Below are 18,703 nucleotides of genomic sequence, written 5' to 3' on the forward strand. Positions count from 1 at the left end.
ATTCTTGGTTAAATAGTTAATTTAAATGTCTTTTTATTAAGCTGGAATCTCAGTACCCACTAATAGGAATGGGTTGAAACTTCACGCAATTGTTCACATTAATGAGTTGAAATGCACTGTGCAGGTCCAGTAACTCTGTTTTGCATTTAGCTTTCCAATAAGATCATGCTAAGTGTAAATTTTGCTGATCGCTACGTTCGAAAATTATGGCATTAGAAGCGTTATAAGCCAAAGTCTTGAAAAGATAAGGCGGTTTATTCACTGTCTCGTAGTTACCGGTATTCAAGATGTTTGGCTTATTCTGATTCCATTATCTACTAGTTAGGCCGCTTGTACCTTACCTCCGGTCCAAAGGCCTGGGTATACATTGACATTCACAGGCATGATTTATATTCTTACGGTTTTAGTGCTAGGTAGATGATACCACCAATTGTACATGTACCAAAATATACCAGAGCTGTTCTAAAATTTAATTCATAGCAGCTGACTGTCCCATACGTGAGATCTGAGTATGTTATCTTCTACTTTTGGAATGAACAGAAAGATACTTTCCTTTGCGACGGTATAGTTTATTCTACTCTTCAAGTCATCGATTGAATAAGAAGCAAATTTGCCGTGCGCTGGTGGGTATGGTAATGTCTCAAAACCTTTCATTAAAAATATGCAAGAATAAAATAAGTAAATGATATACATAACAACTTTTTTTACAAAAATGCAATATTCAAATAATAATATCTCTTATAGAATGTGGCGAATTGTTCTTAATTTGTTGATTATTTTGCTACATTTAACAGAGGTTTTATTGCTTTTGAAAGTTTACTTTTACCATTAACTTTCAAGGTGGTCAATCATATTATGTTATTCTCTGTTTTGATATAAATTAAATTTCTCTGAAAATTAATGCAATACGTTTGATAAATACTAGCGTATGTTAAACACGTTCAGATGAAGCATTAAATTTTATGTTATGTCCTATAAATGGCGTTATTTGCGCTTAAAAAGAAATAAACACGCAAGTTTGCAATTTTATCAATTAAGACCAAATTTCTGCTTCTTTAACACATTGACATAACATGAACAAAATACATTCTGATAAACAAAATATATCTTAATCAACAATACTGCATGTCTTATAAGAGAATAGCTACCGTTTAAAGACACAAACACAAAGTAAAGGGATATCTACTTGCTTCTTAAATCTTGGCACCATATATCACCCTGTCCAATTGAAAAACTGGATCAGTCACGCATGATCTCGGATCAAATGACGCGGTTTTGGTAAGAAAATTGTCTTTTTCAGTTATTTAGAAATTATTGTCAGAGACGGCATACATCCCAAGATATGCTCCGAACATTATGGAATACTCGTTGCTATTAAATGTTATGAAAATTAAAGCATTTTTCTCAATTACGTCGGGAAACCATGCCAAAATAGCAGGTAAACAATGCCATGACTCAGAAAAAAGCGTTATTTCCAGTACGTTCTCTGATAAACATACACTATCACAGACTCCGTGTTGTCCCTGATACATTCATGAAACACGTTGGTGCTACAAAAGATGAATAAAATGTTTTGAAAGGCCAATATAAGGCGCTTCATGACTGGACTGACCAGTAACGCAGGAGCTAAAGGATCAGCGACTTCAAAATGCAGTAACGCATGAGCTTCGGATTTTACTTCTGTGTTCGTTATTCATGTAATTTTTCCTTCAAAAACAGCGATACGTATTTCCTCCTGATACCGTTCTAGTCTAAACAGCAATTTACTGTGATCATATACTTAATCATTCTTCTGAAACCCCGTGAAATACTATTGCTTTAAGGGCATTAATTCTGTTGCACTGTGGTCAAAATGTTTTTAAAAGGAAAAAGCATGCATGTACTAATTCCTGTTGTCTATATTTTCTACATGATGTAAAAAGATATGTACAGATAGCTAGTTCCGTTTCAAATTATAAGCACGATGGCGAGAAAGCCATTTACGAGAGATTTTTTCCGAGATCAGAATTAAAATGCTGTTACTTGGAACTACTTTTTATTCTACAATGTAATTTTATTTCTCATCTTAGCACATCTATTAATTGAATGCGTTTCTATCAAAATATCCTAATTATTCACACTGAACAGGCACGTATACCTTTAAGTATTCCTCAAGTAAAAACTGGTCCACAGTTACGTTACTATTCTTAGATGGTTCTCATCCTTGTGAATTTACCTCCTTTCGATTCATTTTTCAGACAAATAGTAAGGCAAAAGCTTTTGGGTTCTTGGCGATAATCACTTTTCGGCTACGAACTTATTCAGTAGTAAAATCGACAATATCTAAACTAAAGAATTACGGGATTAGGAATTATTTAGCAGCAATATTTCGGTTTGTTTAAAAGTATGAATTATCATGCCACTGCTTTGCAAGTTATTCTCTCTAAAATCATTACCTTTAAATACTAGCTCCACCTCCTTTTTGAATTGTTTGGTAAATTGAAAAAGAACTAATGATATCTCCGATGCAGGGTTATAATTACAGGGACTATAGGAGCTCTAAATGTATGCAAAGGAATCCGGTTAGTCGTTGCATTATCCTTTCATTATTATGGCTTCAAGCTACATATGCTATCAAACATGCTCAACAATATCAAACCTGAAGGGAGTTCAAGGGAAGTATGAAAAGACACAAAGACAAACTTTTCCAGTGTAACAGACGTAATAAATCATATTGTGCTGACGAGCTGATGTAAACCTTCATGGAACACGGAACGCAATGGTATGTCCGCAGCATGGAACGTTTTTTTATTACAACCAATATAATTGTATACCTTAAGAATCAGTACTCATTTCAAGTTCTTAGAAAAATTGGAGCCGTCCTGTTTGTTCGTCTTTTCAATTTCCATATACTTCAGTTTAGTAGCAACATATGGTTACACGACTCTTATCAGAATGTAGAATTAAACATATTTTTTTATCGTGTTATTCATAATAATAGATAAAGGCATATTTCCCTTGTAAATTGATGAAAACGAAAACAGAAGAAAACTCCGAAGCTCCTGTGTTACTTTATTTTATTTTTTTGCAGTTGCTGATCCTGTGTCTTTTGCGTTACTGACAGGCACGGTCATGAATCGCCTTATTATTGGTCTTCCAAGAAAAAAAATTCATCATTTATGATAAAACATGTGCGTTAGAGATATCGTGGAAGTGATAATTTGGTGTTTTTGCCGAAGAATGTACTGATATAATGCTTTTGCTGAGTCTCTGCATTGTTAACCTACTACATTTGCATGGTTTTCCAAAATAATTGAAAAACGATTTGCTGAAAAATGAATAGAAACGAGTATGTCATAATACTTGGAGTATATCTTGCGCTATATCCTGTCATTGACAATGACTCAAATAACAGAATCACCAAAACCGCTCCATTCGAGATCATGCGTTACTGATCCGGTTTTTCAAGGTAATGATTTTAGAATGAACATTTACACAATACCTCACCTTTTCTCTCCATTGTTCAGCTAAATAATTCGACTTCAGTTGCATGTGTCATACATAATGCTTTATTCTAGAACTGTGACTTAATTAAAACTTAATTAAAACTAAACAGGAAATATACGGATATACTATTAAGATATATAGTTGTTACCATTTTCAAATTATCACGTATTTTGTGATGTTATACTCTCGCAATCTCAAAGGAATGCATGACTGAGTGTTTATACGAGGTTGACTTTCAAATCGCTTTCCCGTCACCCCTGTAGGGTTGAAACCCTCCCGGTCACGCAGAATTCGTAGAAATGCAGCTAGCTAAGCGAAGATTTTTGTTCTACCAAAGCACCTGCACTTACGTTATTAATGCCAGGAAGGGCACCTGGGACCTTCCTTTACCTTTCCAAGATGGAAAACTACCTTTTTGTTTGGTGTGATATATATCATTATAAAACAGAATGTAAAGGCCTAGTTTTTGATCACATCTTATATTGTGCATATATGTTAACAGTTTTACGTCACATCGACGCAGTTCAGTTCATTTGGGACATTTCTCTCATTCATTCTCGATGGTGGCATTAATTTAGACATGAGGGAGATCTTTATAGAGATCCTTATAGAATCCCTGACCTTCTGCAAGCTGGATGGACGACCTCTCAGGGCTGATACCAAATACCTTCGCCACTTGACGACAGATGTACATTGTTAAATGTACTAGATGACCTGTTATATTGACAAAAATAAAGTATCACTGAAAAATGGATTGATAATAAAACTTTTACAATTTTGAACTTCAACACTTTGTTTTAATTACGGTTCTGTTAGAGTAGAAAGATATACTCCTTGCCTGGCTACACTTGCTAGAATGATTTCAGATTGGTAATATATGCTGTAAATTATTTACAAATAACTGAGTATTAAACTGGTAGGATAATCACATGGTATCTAAATCCTGAAAAAAATTCCAAAGTACCTTTACCAAGATGAATAAAATATGATAACAAAAGAGGACCGAGGGCAAAGAATTTTGGTGAAGATTGAGAGTATCAAACTTAAACTCGGTACAACTCAGCCAGAGTCATTTAAAACTAGAACTGACAATATTTCTAATTATCAACGTATATATATAGTGGAACTGCTTTCTAATCCCAGGAATTTTACACAAAACTGAAGACTACTTTTAGATGTGTTTGCCTTCACAGTACCAAAAAAAGGTCAAGGTAGTCATAGAACTTCAATTTTATTCTGTAGCATTTTCTCTTGATTATTCAAAGCAAGGACGCATATCCAACACGGAAAAACAAAGTTCCAAAAACAGAGCTCCTCAAACCGCAACTCACAGCATACAGAAAGGCATACGCACTTACTTATTCGCGCGCGCGCACACACACACACGCACGTACACGCGCACGCTCGCACCTCGCACGCACACGCACGACGCACGCACGCACGTGAGGACAAAACAGACAAATAAAAAAACACAGTTGAGCAGCACACTGGAACGGTCAGTGGCAAAAACACCTCTGAGGAGCTTGAACCGATTCACGGTTCATCTAGTCTCACTCTTATCCACACTATGTTCCTAAGTGTAAGGAGAGTGTAAATAAAAGTAATCCCCACCAACCTAACCCCTTACACACGCAATGTCAACAGAAGGCATGACATGTAAAACACAAAAATGCTATGTATAGATATATAAAAACAGACATTATGAACAAAAAAACAAAAACGCAAGTACCCAGCAGTGCCTTTGCAGAAGACATAATAACAAGGGAAAGACCCTTAGCGGCCCGGCAAAACAGGTCGATTAACTGAAATCAAAACTGTTCAGTTATCACAGAGTCCTCCCCTCTTCCGACAGCCTCAATCAAAGAAACAGTGCACTTACACAATGTTGAACAATCTTACTAAGGTCTAAAGATGCTGTTGTCATATCTGGGGTTGGCAAGCCGTTTATCTGGATTTGTTAAACACTTATTCAATCATAGCTCCTACATTTTGTCTCTTCAAGAAAATGTTACATAAAGGCCTTGTTCAATAATCATTCATAGGTAAATGTGATACTTTCCCTTTTGAAGTTGTAAATACTTAGCAATTGTTTAAAGATATTAAATTAAATTAGACTGAAACCATCCCATCATAAAAGAACACATAAAATCTTCCGTGTGTAAAAATATAAAATTTTGTAGTTAAACTGCATGCATTTATTTAAAGTTCAACTGATATCGTCCGAAGCACAATGGAATTCTAATTCATGCAGATATTTGAGACAACAATTTTTTATATAATCTTACTATAGGAATATTTTGGTATTTTCATATCCGGGATAGTACCTTGTACTAATTATATGTATATAATTATTTGTATTTGCATTTTGATATTTTGATTAACGTTTTCCCGCCATTTGACGTTACGTTATCAGTTTTATGTCACGTCCGTTGTTTATATTTGTATGTGTATTATCCTGATGAAGGCGTTAGCCGAAACGTTGATGAGATAAAAAAAAACTATACATAATACGTGTTGTTGTTGAAATACCTATCGCAGACAACAATAGTGACAGTAAGAACTAAAGAGTTATCAAAAGTCATAGTGAGTGTGTGCGTAAAGGAGGGGTGGGGGAGTTGACGGATGGGGCAGGAGGGTTGGCAGGGTGAATTCTCCATATCTCATAAGGTAGATCTATTCATTTTAAAATTTACGGGAAAACTTCGCACAGCAGACCAAACTGGTTTAGTGGGCAAAAATTTAAAAGAAGGTCGAGTAAATGATTCAATGCGTTATTACATGTTATTACGTGAAGGCATTTTACGAGTTTCAAAACTCGCCATTATGTACAGCTCAATAACCGGCAATATCCACTGTTCGATGTGCCACCGTGAAATTTAGATGCATGCATGTCACACGAACTACTTCATATCTTGAAATTCGAGGTGGCAGCCATACAGTTGGCTGGAATAAAATGTTTCAATTGACTTCTTAATATACTAGTATGGTACATAAGCTGTCAGGAAAACATAGCTTTTCAAATACGGGAAAAACAATTCACAGGATTACAATTCGCCACAAACTATCATCAGACACAAGCACGGACACATTTTATACTGATCGTTATAGATATTTCATTACGCTGTGCTTTTTATCATATTTTCCGTTTTATAATCCTAACATGCAGTTTTAATATGAAGTACGACTGAAGTTTTATTTCTTACTTGCATCCCAATCTTTTAACAGCGTATGCTGCAGTGCAGTATAGCCTTCTCCGACGACAGTGCTGACTGTTTCCCGACAGTTACCAATTTTGATTGTCTATGTTAGATAATGGAATTATTAAAACAGACGAAAAACTAGAATGTGTCTGTAGGACACAGGGTGTGCCCCCACTGGTACACTTGTCACAAATAAGGGGAAATAATTCAAATGTTTGCAGCCTTTCTTAAGGAGGTAATATAACCTCAACAAACATTTTATGAAAAGGATTCATTATTCTAGGCCATACACTTTTTGAGCTATGAGCATCATAAACAAAACATCCACTGCTTTGGATATTTTAAGGGCCATAACTCCGTAATATGCACTAAAATTCTCTAAAAAGAGTTTTCATCCATTTATATCATATACTTTTTGGGCTAGGTGCGTCACAAAGTGAAAATGTGCATTTTTAACTATTTCCGGGGCCATAACTCTGAAAATAGGGGCGGAGCCAGATGAAAAATAGAAGATGCGCAAATTCATCTCATGATAAAGACTCATGCAAGGTTTAAGCAATTCATATTAAACACTTACTGAGCTAGGCCTGTCACAAGGTGAAAATGTGTATTTTTGACTATTTCCGGGGTCATAAGGGGGCAGAGCCAGATGAAAAATAAGAGGCGCGCAAGTTCGTTTCATACTTAAGACTCATGCAAGGTTTCACGAATCTGTATCAAATACTTCTTGAGCTAGGTACGTCACAAGGTTAAAATATGCATTTTTGACTATTTCAAGGGCCATAACACTAAAAATAGGGGGCGGAGCCAGATGAAAAATAGGTGTGCAGGTTCATATCATGATAAAGGCCCGTGCTAGGTTTCATCAATTCATATCTTTGAGTATGTCGCGTCACGAACTTCGGACTGACGGACGCACTGACAAGACAGAATCTATACGCCCCCATCACTCATGTTGGGGGTGGGGGTGGTGGGGGGGAGGGGACAATGATTGTTTTTCAGCGAAACATACAAAGCAGCTAAATATTGTAACCGTTCTTTGTGTACTATGGCTTACTGGTCCGAGAGCTCACGGACTTTTATTGCAACAATCGAGGCCAAAATAAGTATATACTTTTTTTAAACAAAATTTCATTTCCTCCACGAAAACCCATTTTTTAAGTGTAAAAGCCGTGCCAGTCTAAATTTTGTTCACATCACATATATTTGTGATGGGGAGGAAAAACTCACTTGTTAAAATATTAGGGGGAAGGGTAACGATTACGTCTACCAGATTTTTTTAAATTACAGCATGTGGTTGTCAGCAACTGTATATAGGTCAAACAAGGACAGCAATAAGAAATTCATCAAAAAGGAATGAAGGGAAACTGTATATCAACCCAAGTCAGACATGCAAATTTTATTGCAAAAAGTCAAGGTCAACCCTTATAACTGAAGGTCAAAGTTCATTTTCATGCAAAAATGTAAAAAAATGTTGCCTATACTTTTTCTAATCTGTTAATAAGTCTTTATATTATTAATTACTGAAGTTACTTCGTTTTAATGTTTGTATGTCAGGCAAAGTGCAGCTGTAACCCAAACAATTTCAAGGGTAAAGCCAATATCAAAGGTCAAAGGACAAAGTTGTGTGAAAATTGCATGAATAGCATCCTGTTTGAAATAAAACAGTTATTTTTAATCAGTTAATTAATTAGTAATTGCTCGTGATTCATTTTAACGTATATTGTCCCACAATGTCAGGAAAAAAGATATCGTCTGCAATAAGACAAGTTCAAACGTAATATTAAGGGTCAAAGTCATTTTCAAAAAAAAGTAATGAAATGAAAAAATAGCTCCCTAACTGTTCTATTTGTTAATAATAATTTGTTGATATTAATCAATGATAACAGTTCATTTCAATGTATAAATGCCAGGCAATGTCTGTAATGCATAAACAATTTCAAAACATTCAAGGTCAACCATAATGTCAAAGGTAATAAAATGTGAGTAAAATATTGCGATAATGTCACCCATTTGTAATATTTTTTATTGTTTAAAAGTATTTGTTTAGTCATTTTAGTAACTGATCGTTGTTAATTTTACTGTATATATGTCATACAATGTCATGGGAGATAAATTAAGTCAAAGTATAAACCTGATATTAAAGGTCATTTTTGTGTAAAAGATAAAAATGTAGCATACGTACTCATTACTATTTAAAAAATAGCTTGTTATAATTCACTGCATTTTATTACAAAAATGAAAACTAGTTTTCTCTACTAACTATAAAATATAGACAGACATAGCGAAGTAAGTAATGTAGGTCCTATCCCAATAAGTCAAAACCTAACCTATTTTTAAAGGTCAAGGGTCAAATGTGTGTAATAATTCGCAAAAACAGCACTTTTGCAATGATTTTTCTTTTATGTTTTGGGGTATTTTGTCAAAACTAGTAACTAATCATTATTCATCCTATAACAGATGATATCATTCTTCCTTAATACTGAAAAAATAGTCAAGCACAAAGCTGACATTAAAGGTCAAGGGCGAGGGTCTTCGAGAAATTCGCCATTATGAAAAAACTGGCTGGAACAAGTTGGGGAACCAATGAAAAGATTCTACGGCAAGTCTACAAGGCACCGTTCGGCCCATAGCAAAAGACATATCCACCTCATGGGTAACTGCTTCAACTGGACAAGGCTCTCGGAGCAAGGAAAACAACTCCAATAAAAGAAATGAAAAAGACAGCCAATCTTTAGTCATTAGAGCCAAGATGAGTGTACAAAGCCCTCGCGCAGGAAGAGGTGGAAAAGAGACAACCATCACATCCACTCTACTCAAAACGTGAGAGCAGAACAAAGAACAAGCTGAAACGACTAAGGTTCAACCATATCGTCAAAGAACTACAAAAAGGGAAAACAGCAGCACTGGACGCAGAGGCAGAGCCGCTCGTGACTGATCAATGGTTTCCGTGACAATGTGAGACTGGAGGTGCCGGCAGTAGAAGAAAAGGGAAAACAACATAGGCTCACCAACTACATTTGTATCCTTTATGCTAGAAATGATCAATGTCCGCTATCCAACACACTCTTGGATCAAAGCATATACCGATGTATCAGTGGAAAAAGAATGGGAGTGGTGCCTACATCAAATTTTAGACAGCTCCACTTTCACACTCTAATCCAGTTAACAAAAGATGCTCAAACTTCAGAGCCGAGATGCAAGCCCTCACATCGGCCACACTCCAACTGTATGAACGAGGATAAAAGGGACAAAATATTGTTTTCCTAACATACTCAAAGTCAACTCTTCAGGCTCTTTCAGCAGGTCCATCAATATCTTAACGAGATAGCTACTGAAAAACATCAATCTCCTGTCTGAGAACAACAATATAGCATTTCAGTGGATTCCTGCACATGTGGGTATAGCCGGAAATGTAGCTGCAGATAAACTTGCAAAGGAAGAAACCAAGCAAGTACATCCCCAACTTCATACAGAGAAGCTCAGACACTGCCGAAGAACAGCAAACACTATTCCACATCCTGCAAAGTTGTTCCTGTCTAGAAGAATCGCTCCAGAAAGGTTGGCCCACAGACATCCCATTTGAGACCAAGCTGTGGGGAGATGTAAGCGACCTGCCGAATACGGTGCAGTTCATTGTGGCATCTAATCTAAAGATATAAAACGGCCGTAAGAAGATGGAACGCAGTAAGTAAGTAAAGGATTTTACATCAAGTAACGATAAGATATTTTTGAACAAAGAAATAAAATAACAGGATATATTTTAAATTTTTAAAAGAAAATGAATTTTAACCTTTAATATCAGGGCTGATCTAGACTCATGTCTGATGATATCTTCATTGTTGACACTGACCCATTTATATGTATGAAACTTCAAGGAATAAGTATAAGATACTTATAATGACAAATTACATTTAAACAATGAAAAATATTGCGATAATGTTATTTTTGCAATCTTCTACACAAATTTGACCTTATGCCTTTGATATAAGCTTCACCAAGTACTGTTTTTGAAATTAGATCTGCATTGCTGACATTGCCTTACAAATACACATAAGGAAGAGTTAATTTCAATGAAAAAAAGGACAAGATAATCATCTTCTTTTTCTTCTTCGTACGCATTCTTACACTGTTAGACCAGCAGCCTCGATGAAACTTGTGGTTTGCCGCAGATCCTCAATGTCTCCATACAGTTTCTGGTGGACTGAGTTACCTATCAGCCAAGTCGCAAATCGCTCCTGTTGATGCCATGGACAGGTTGGTGATGGTACCAGTCTGTATTTACTAAACATGTGAGCATTATGTTTGTTGTGCCTTGAGCGAAGCCTGACCAGCATCACTTGTTGAGACAGATCGAGGAGATGAAAAGTATCTTCCTCTATTCTTAGTCTCGTTAATGTTTTGATGATGGTGACATTCTCCTTGTAGTTCACGGGTGTTGTTGGTTATTCTGAGCTTCTAGCCTAGCCAGTTGGTCTGCCTCTTCATTGCCTACAAGTGCTACTTTGCAGGTTATACTCAGGCTCTGTATTCTCCTGGCTAGCTGCGGAGCTTTATTGTTGATCAGGGCTTCAATGACACACAGTGCATCTGTGAAAAATGCTTTCTTCAGCCGAGTCTTCAATTATTGTGACGGCCTTTATGAGTGCTTCAGTCTCCGCCTTGTAATTACTGCAGTGTTTTTCTGTGGCTGCATGTAGTATTTCTCTCTTGCCAGATGGGTACTGAATGAAAATTCCTCTCCTCCATCTTTGATGTCGCATGTGGCTGATCCATCTTTGTTGGCATGAGTTAATGTTTCCGGAGGATAGTCTCCATTGAACATAGCCTGTGTGAGGCTCTTCCGAATACCTTCATCCTCTTGCTTCCCGCGGTCAAGATGAGGAACAACAAATCTCAAAGTCACTGAGGACAGATAATTTGCTAGAGGGTTTATAATATCTTCTGTACCTAGGGGAGTAGTTGGTATGTTCAATTCAGTTTTGAACTCTCGATTAAGTTTCTTTGCCTCGTAAACGATGCCTCTACGTTTGAACGATTTTTGGTTTAGCCATCCAACTTGACCTGTATGGGATGGTCTTGAAAAGAAAAAAAAAAGACCTGAACTTCTCTGCTTGAAGCAGGATCTTTGCATGACTCTCGTCTTGTAACGGCTGTGTACCTGTTAGCTTCTCAATGAAGGAGATTGATCTAGACTTTGTAGAACCTGTCATGATACGCAAAGCTTGGTTCTGAACCTTGTCTAGAGCCTGTTGATTAGTTTTGGCAGTAGTGGACCAGGCAGTTGAGCTATAATTTAAATTGGGTCTCACTGTTCCATGATTTATTGTCTCGAGTATGTGCTCATTTGCTCACCACGTTGTTCCAACAAGTTTATGCATCATGGAAAGCTTCCTACGGGCTAACCCTTCAGCCTAACTAATGTGGGGTCTCAAGATTAGCCGTTTGTTAAAGGTCACTCCAAGGTATTTTGCATCGCGATGTATTTCCACTCTTGATTTTACCCGTCTTCTGCTTTGACGACAGGGATAGTAGTCTGGTGGACGATTTCTTTGTATTGATCGAGACACAGCAATCTTCAGCCCAAGCTAATTTCTTCAGAAGAAAAAATAAATATGCTGTATTTTGAATTTTTACATCAGGTTTCGCATTAACCAAGTTTTTATTATTATTTCAACAGTAATTGTCTGTTATAGATACTTTTAAATAAATAATGATCAGTTTTTCTAGTACATGCAGTGACAAAAAACCCTAAAGCAATAAAGAATAGTCAATGGAAAAATGTTGTTTTCTTTTCGAATTTTTTTACACAAGTTTGACCTTTGACCTTTGATAAAAGGTTTGCCTTTGACTTATTGGGATAAGACCTACTTTGCTAACCTTGCTTGACATGCATACATAACAGTAAATTGGTAACAATGGATAATAACAACAAGCTATTCTGAACAAAGTAATGAGTAAGTATGCTACATTTTGTGATTTTTTTATACAAAAATGACCCCTGACCTTCAATACTAGGTTTGACATTGACATTGACATATTTTCTCTGTCATAAAATCTTCTGACGTATATACAGTAAAATAAACAACATCAGTTACTAAAATATGACAAAACAAATACTCTTAAACAATAAAATTATTACAAATAGGTGATATTATTGCAATATTTTACCCACTTTTTTACCTTTGACCCTTGATATTACGGTTGGCCTTGAATGTTTTGAAAATGTATGTGCATACAAGACATCGCCTAACATTTATACATTAAAATGACTGATAACATTGACAAGATATTATCATTGAAGAGAAAAGTTAAAGAGTTATTTTTTTTGGATTATTTTACTTGAAAATAACCTTTGACCCTTAATATCACATTTGAACTTGACTCATTCCAGATAATATTTTATGACTGACATTGTGGGACATATATACAGTAAACTAAATCACGACCAATTACTAATAATGATAAAAGGTATCTGTTTTATTTCAAACAGGAAGCTATTCAGGCGATTTTTCATATAAATTTGACGTTTGACTTTTGATATTGACTTTACCCTTGGCAGTTTTGGGGTTACATCTACATTGCCGACTTTGCCCGACATACAAACATTAAAACGAATTAACTTCAACGACTAATAATGTGAAGACATGTTAAATAGATTAGAAAATGTAAAGGCAATATGTTCTACATTTTTGCATGAAAATGAGCTTTGACCTTCAGTTATCAGGGTTGGCCTTGACTTTTAGCAGTAAGATTTGCATTTCTGACTTTGGCTGATATATATACACATTACATAAATAAAGATGGGTTGCTTATGATAACAAACTATCTTTTAAGAATAGAAAAAAAGTCAAATATGTCATTTTTTGTGATTTTTACCTAAATTTGACTTTGACCTTTAATATCAAGTTTGCCCTTCATTCCTTTTTGATGAATTTCTTATTGCTATCATAGTTTGACATATATATAAATACTGACAATCACATAGTTACTGTAATTAAACAGTTAAAAAACTGGTAGACGTAAACTTTACCCTACCCCCTAATATATTTACAAGAGAGATTTACCTCCTCTATCACAAACATACGTGAACAAAATATAGAAAGACACGGCTTTGACACTTACGAAATGGGTTCTCATGGAGGATATGAAATATTTTTCCAAAAATGTTACACTTCTTTTGGCCTCAGTTGTTGCAATAAAAGTCCACAAGCTCTCGGACCGTTCGGTTGTACTGGTTTGCGAGTATGTATATCCCTTGTCACTATTCAGGACATTGTATTGATTGGCAACAGGTGCTTATGAATTACATTATTGAAGGGAGATGATAAAAAGTTTGTAGCCTAAATATTCTATCGACTTAAAAATGTTATCAAAATCTTGAAATTTGGATAGTACTTACTGTCAATTATATCATATAGTTTTGTCAGCTTATACATTAGTTTTCTCACAATCAGGAGCATTCAAAACAATGTAACAGTATTGCAGTATAAATAATAAACGGTTATATCTATTATATATGCAACTTTCCTGAAAATACTGTAAGTTTTATTTCGGAAACAAAAAAAAAGATATATACGGTATTTATATTATTAAATACAGTATTTATCGCCGATTTTGAACATACGATAAATGCCACAATCTGTGATGTTGCGACGTTACACCCGACAAAAAATAATTTGAAACAATAATTTCTCCCTCTAGTCTACTCTTATATACATGTCACTTTAACAAAAATGAAAAACACTTACTAGAATTGTAAGGTAGACAAGTTTTGCTATATGTACACCCAGCCATAGACAATGGATAGAACTGACACTGAGTGTACAATTTTTCCACTTGAATGGTGAGAACAAGCACAGGCGTAAGAAAACCACAACCCATGCTGAAAATGATATTGACAACTAATATAGTAATTTGAATACAGTATAAAAGGCATAGGGGACATTTTAACGGGACAAACAATAATGTCTTAAAATAGCTCTTAATCCGGTACAGAAACAATTATAATCAAAGTTTTAGAAGCATTTTTGGTTGGCTTTAAGCACCATTCATGTTTGCTTCTTATTAAATCAAACAAAAATGTTTTGAAGTTTAAATACGTCTAATTTTTTAAATAAATGTTGAAGTGGTCCTTTTCCATAACTAGCCATATTCTAGTAGAAACTACTTTTGTCACGTTTCGAGAGAAGAAAAGGACGGGGTATAGTGAGTATACGTATGTTAAGAAGAGACAAACATGGTATAATCATAATTGAAATCGTTAATCAACTGTAATCATCAATAATGTCATTACTAAAAATTTGATTACAAGGAATTAGGAATTCAGTTCAAATATACCATGTGACCTATTATAATTTCAATCAATGTCTGATTAAAATGTATGTATGATCTTCGTAAAATCCACTTCACATTTTTATTCTTTTTAAGAACCAGTTTATTAATTATACCAGACTGAATCTGCTTTTTTCAAAGTTCAAGTGTTGCATGCCTTGGTGAATTGGGTATGATTTCATGATAGCCGTAAAGGCATAGCTGAATTGTTGAGGTGATTTGTTGCTAATAGATGTAACACAGAACCTTTACCGTTAGGTCTATATTTTTACATGAAGTTTGAACAGCACCATGTCATAGAAATAGTAATATGTTAAACATTTAAAAACAAGATTATTCAGTCAAACTGCAAAATGTTGTAAAATGCAAAGTCCGGTAAGCAGATACAGCCTTCGAAACAACTAGTGGCTTCCTTTGCATCATGTCCGTATTTGTTTTAGGGATTAAAATAACAGAGTCTTTGGGTGTGTTGGTAAGAATTTGTATCACGGAAAGCCATAAAGGGGCGGGACATCTCTGGTATAATGCGAGCTGCTGGTTTCTGGACATTTTACAGTTTGTCTAATATATTATAAGAGGGATCGAGAGGTAAACGAAGTAGGTGGAATCACTGATTAGATACAATGTAACCTATTCGGAATAGTTACGCATAGCCATACATGCACTAGCTTTTGACCTGTTGTTTCCGTTTTGACAAAATCTTGTTAGATATGCAAGATCTTCAGCCGTCTTTTAGTCAGCGTTAAAGTGATTGACATTAACGTGACTTTTATCTGAATTTTGGCAGCTTTTGTTTTTCGAAATTGAATCATTGGTTCAAACAGACCAACGTAATTTTCTAAAACTACATATTCGACTTATAGGTAAATCAAAATTAAATTTCTCCTGAGGGTTGAGATTAAGGATTATGCGACAGTAAACGTGTCGGTACCCGAACTGTATGCGTGTCCCTTCTGTAATAAATGGATAAATTATACAAGTCCGAATCCAGAAACTATTGCCGCTCAGATTTAGAAAGATTCATGATTTAAAATTCATATTTGATCCTAGTATATATTGCGATACTTATTTTCACCAGACCTTTAAAAGGTATTACCTGGTAGTTTTTCAGTATTATTTGCAGCTGTAGAAGTTTCAGTGTTATCTGCAGCTGTAGAAGTTCCAGTGTTTTCTGCAGCTGTAGAAGTTCCAGTGTTTTCTGCAACTGTAGAAGATGATTGTTGCTGAAACAAATCAAGTATCCCTAAAACGATATTAATATTTTCTACCTATGATTCATCCTTAAAATGTAATTCAAGTGAAATTTGTATAAGATCATTATTTGAATAATTAGAAATAATGAGCAATAAGATACTTAAATAAAGATTATCCCTGATTTACTCCTCCGAACAGATATTACACATTTCATTTTAACATCTATAAGAAACATCAATTTATTTTAAATTTCCGTTTCGTAAATAAAACACATATTTGTTGTATTTACCTCATTCCCTCTTTCCTCGGCCATGTTCGTACAATCTTCTATGAGAGTTACAGATTAAATTGCAACATTATTCATAACATGTCAGTCACAATACCACACTATTTACTTAATACTTGCCATTTGATAAGATGTGGTTTGGGTTTGACGTTTAGGAGTTCATAGACTCGTCTGAAAATTTAGGAAGTTACCATGATTTGATTTGCCTTGTTAAGATACTAACATTAACCACTACTCAGGGTGGTATAGTGGTAGCGTAGTGGCTTGTCATATAGTCGGCTGGCGTTCAATACTCCAATAATCTGTTTTTGTAGTGAAAAACTTTTAGTTTCATTCTTTTAATGTTATTTTGTAATAATAGTTTTCCATAGTTTACTGGTACTGATGATAAACTCGAATAGATGATAAAGTCGACCACCTTCAAATTATTCGATTGCAATTGGTATTTTATATGCTTGAACATGTCATCTAATAGCAATCGCTTATAACACCAACTGGTGTAAACAAAAACAAAATTGGTAAATAATCAGTATAAATAGATGACTTATATTGTCTGTTTGAAAATATTTATCTAAATATTACTGAGGAAGAGGGCGTTTTGTTACGCATGCTCAACACATTAAGGCCTGACATTGGGTCACTTTTCATTATTTGATCTGGAATGACTGCAACATTTTTGGGAAAGTTTCAATATAATACTATGGAGAAATTTTTTAAATGACAAAGTGGTTGAATTCATCATCAGTCAATGTTCATACAGTCCCCATTTTACATACCCCTTTCAGGGCCTCACATCTTGTGAGTTTGCTTATAAAATATAAATTTAAATCATGTCAGTTATTCAGTAAGAGCTAAGCTTTATTTTGATCCCAATCATTGATAACAATTTGCAGAAATAAAAAAGTTACTGATAAAAAACCTCATTTTCTGTCCGAGTTTATCATCAGTACCAGTATTGATCGGTGTAAAATTAGTAGCAGTTAACTGCTGCTAGTGCTAGCAGATACAGCAGTTAACTGCCAGCACTAACAGTAGTTAATTACGTATTTCAGTCAACGACGGAGTTACAGCGACTAACTGCGTGTACTACGATCAGTTAAATGCGTACTACTGCCAGTTTACAACACTTAATAAAGCTGTATTACCAGTTAGATCATGTGACTCACATCAGGGATTGGGTTTAAAGTGTCCTGCATATAGTACTACTAGCCGTTATATTGTGTTACTATAATTAGTTTTACCAGTTTGCACCAATTACACATATTGTCACTCACTACAATTTCAACTGTTTTCTATATGATGCTGACAGCTGAACATTGAATGACGAATTTTTATATTTAGGTTTTATTAGTTTTCTATAAACATTACTTTCAAAAGTTTAAAGATTTCCTCAGACCGTTGTTTATATGACTGAAAAATTGTTGAAAAAGACGTTAAACCCGAACACACACACACACACACACACACGCACGCACACACACACACACACACACACACACACACATTTCCTCAGTGCATTACAGACAGTTTCCTACATATGAAACTGTCATAAGATAAATGACATTATCGTGTATTGATCAGTGTCCGATAGATGTTACTGTCAGCATTTAAAGTATGTTTCTACGATCACCTTTATCAGTTTACTATATATGTTCTGCAGGTAGCTAAATGATGTTTCTTAGCGTACATACAACCTCCAGCAGTAAAAAGATGTTACTAATCGCAGTTTCGTAACTTTTCTTACTACTTTTATAAGATTGTTTATCAGTCTCTTAGTAATACTTCAAGCAGTTTAATAGTTTAAGGTATTGGGCCACTAATAGTAATATTTAAAGAATGGCATTTGCTTGGTATATTCTTAAAGCTGACCGCGTTTCGCACTTTGTTGCAATTTTTAAACAATTTTTACCGTGCCCTTTTTTGTAAATTTTGTATATTGGTCATGATATTTCCTCAAGCTCAAGTAGAGACAAATTTCAAAGCGATGGCCACTATCCAAAACGTTCGTAGAACATTCGTTTTACCATTAATTTTGATAAAAGAAATACCAAACTATTGGTAAACGATTATAAAACACAAAATAAAACTGTCAATATAATTTTTTCTAGGGTGCCTTAAGTAAACGGATTTAATGAGACAGAATTCTAACTCCAACATTGAAAATTAAGGTCGAATCCTGCGGGTCTGTTTTGAATTTTGCTCA

The 18,703-nt window shown here is 35.0% G+C and overlaps 1 protein-coding gene across 1 annotated transcript; it reads right to left on the bottom strand.

Annotated features, from left to right (window-relative positions):
- Positions 1-17,326, bottom strand: LOC128557965 (uncharacterized). Its single transcript, XM_053546655.1, has 5 exons — positions 16,504-17,326; positions 16,117-16,243; positions 14,438-14,571; positions 6,690-6,786; positions 1-647 (listed from the first exon to the last, which is right to left on the bottom strand). Exons 1-5 carry the CDS (start codon positions 16,525-16,527, stop codon positions 475-477), a joined length of 555 nt encoding a protein of 184 aa, XP_053402630.1. The 5' UTR covers positions 16,528-17,326; the 3' UTR covers positions 1-474.
- Between the last annotated feature and the right edge of the window lie 1,377 nt (positions 17,327-18,703).

Source organism: Mercenaria mercenaria, chromosome 6 (assembly GCF_021730395.1).
Source record: "Mercenaria mercenaria strain notata chromosome 6, MADL_Memer_1, whole genome shotgun sequence".
Lineage (NCBI taxonomy): Eukaryota > Metazoa > Mollusca > Bivalvia > Venerida > Veneridae > Mercenaria > Mercenaria mercenaria.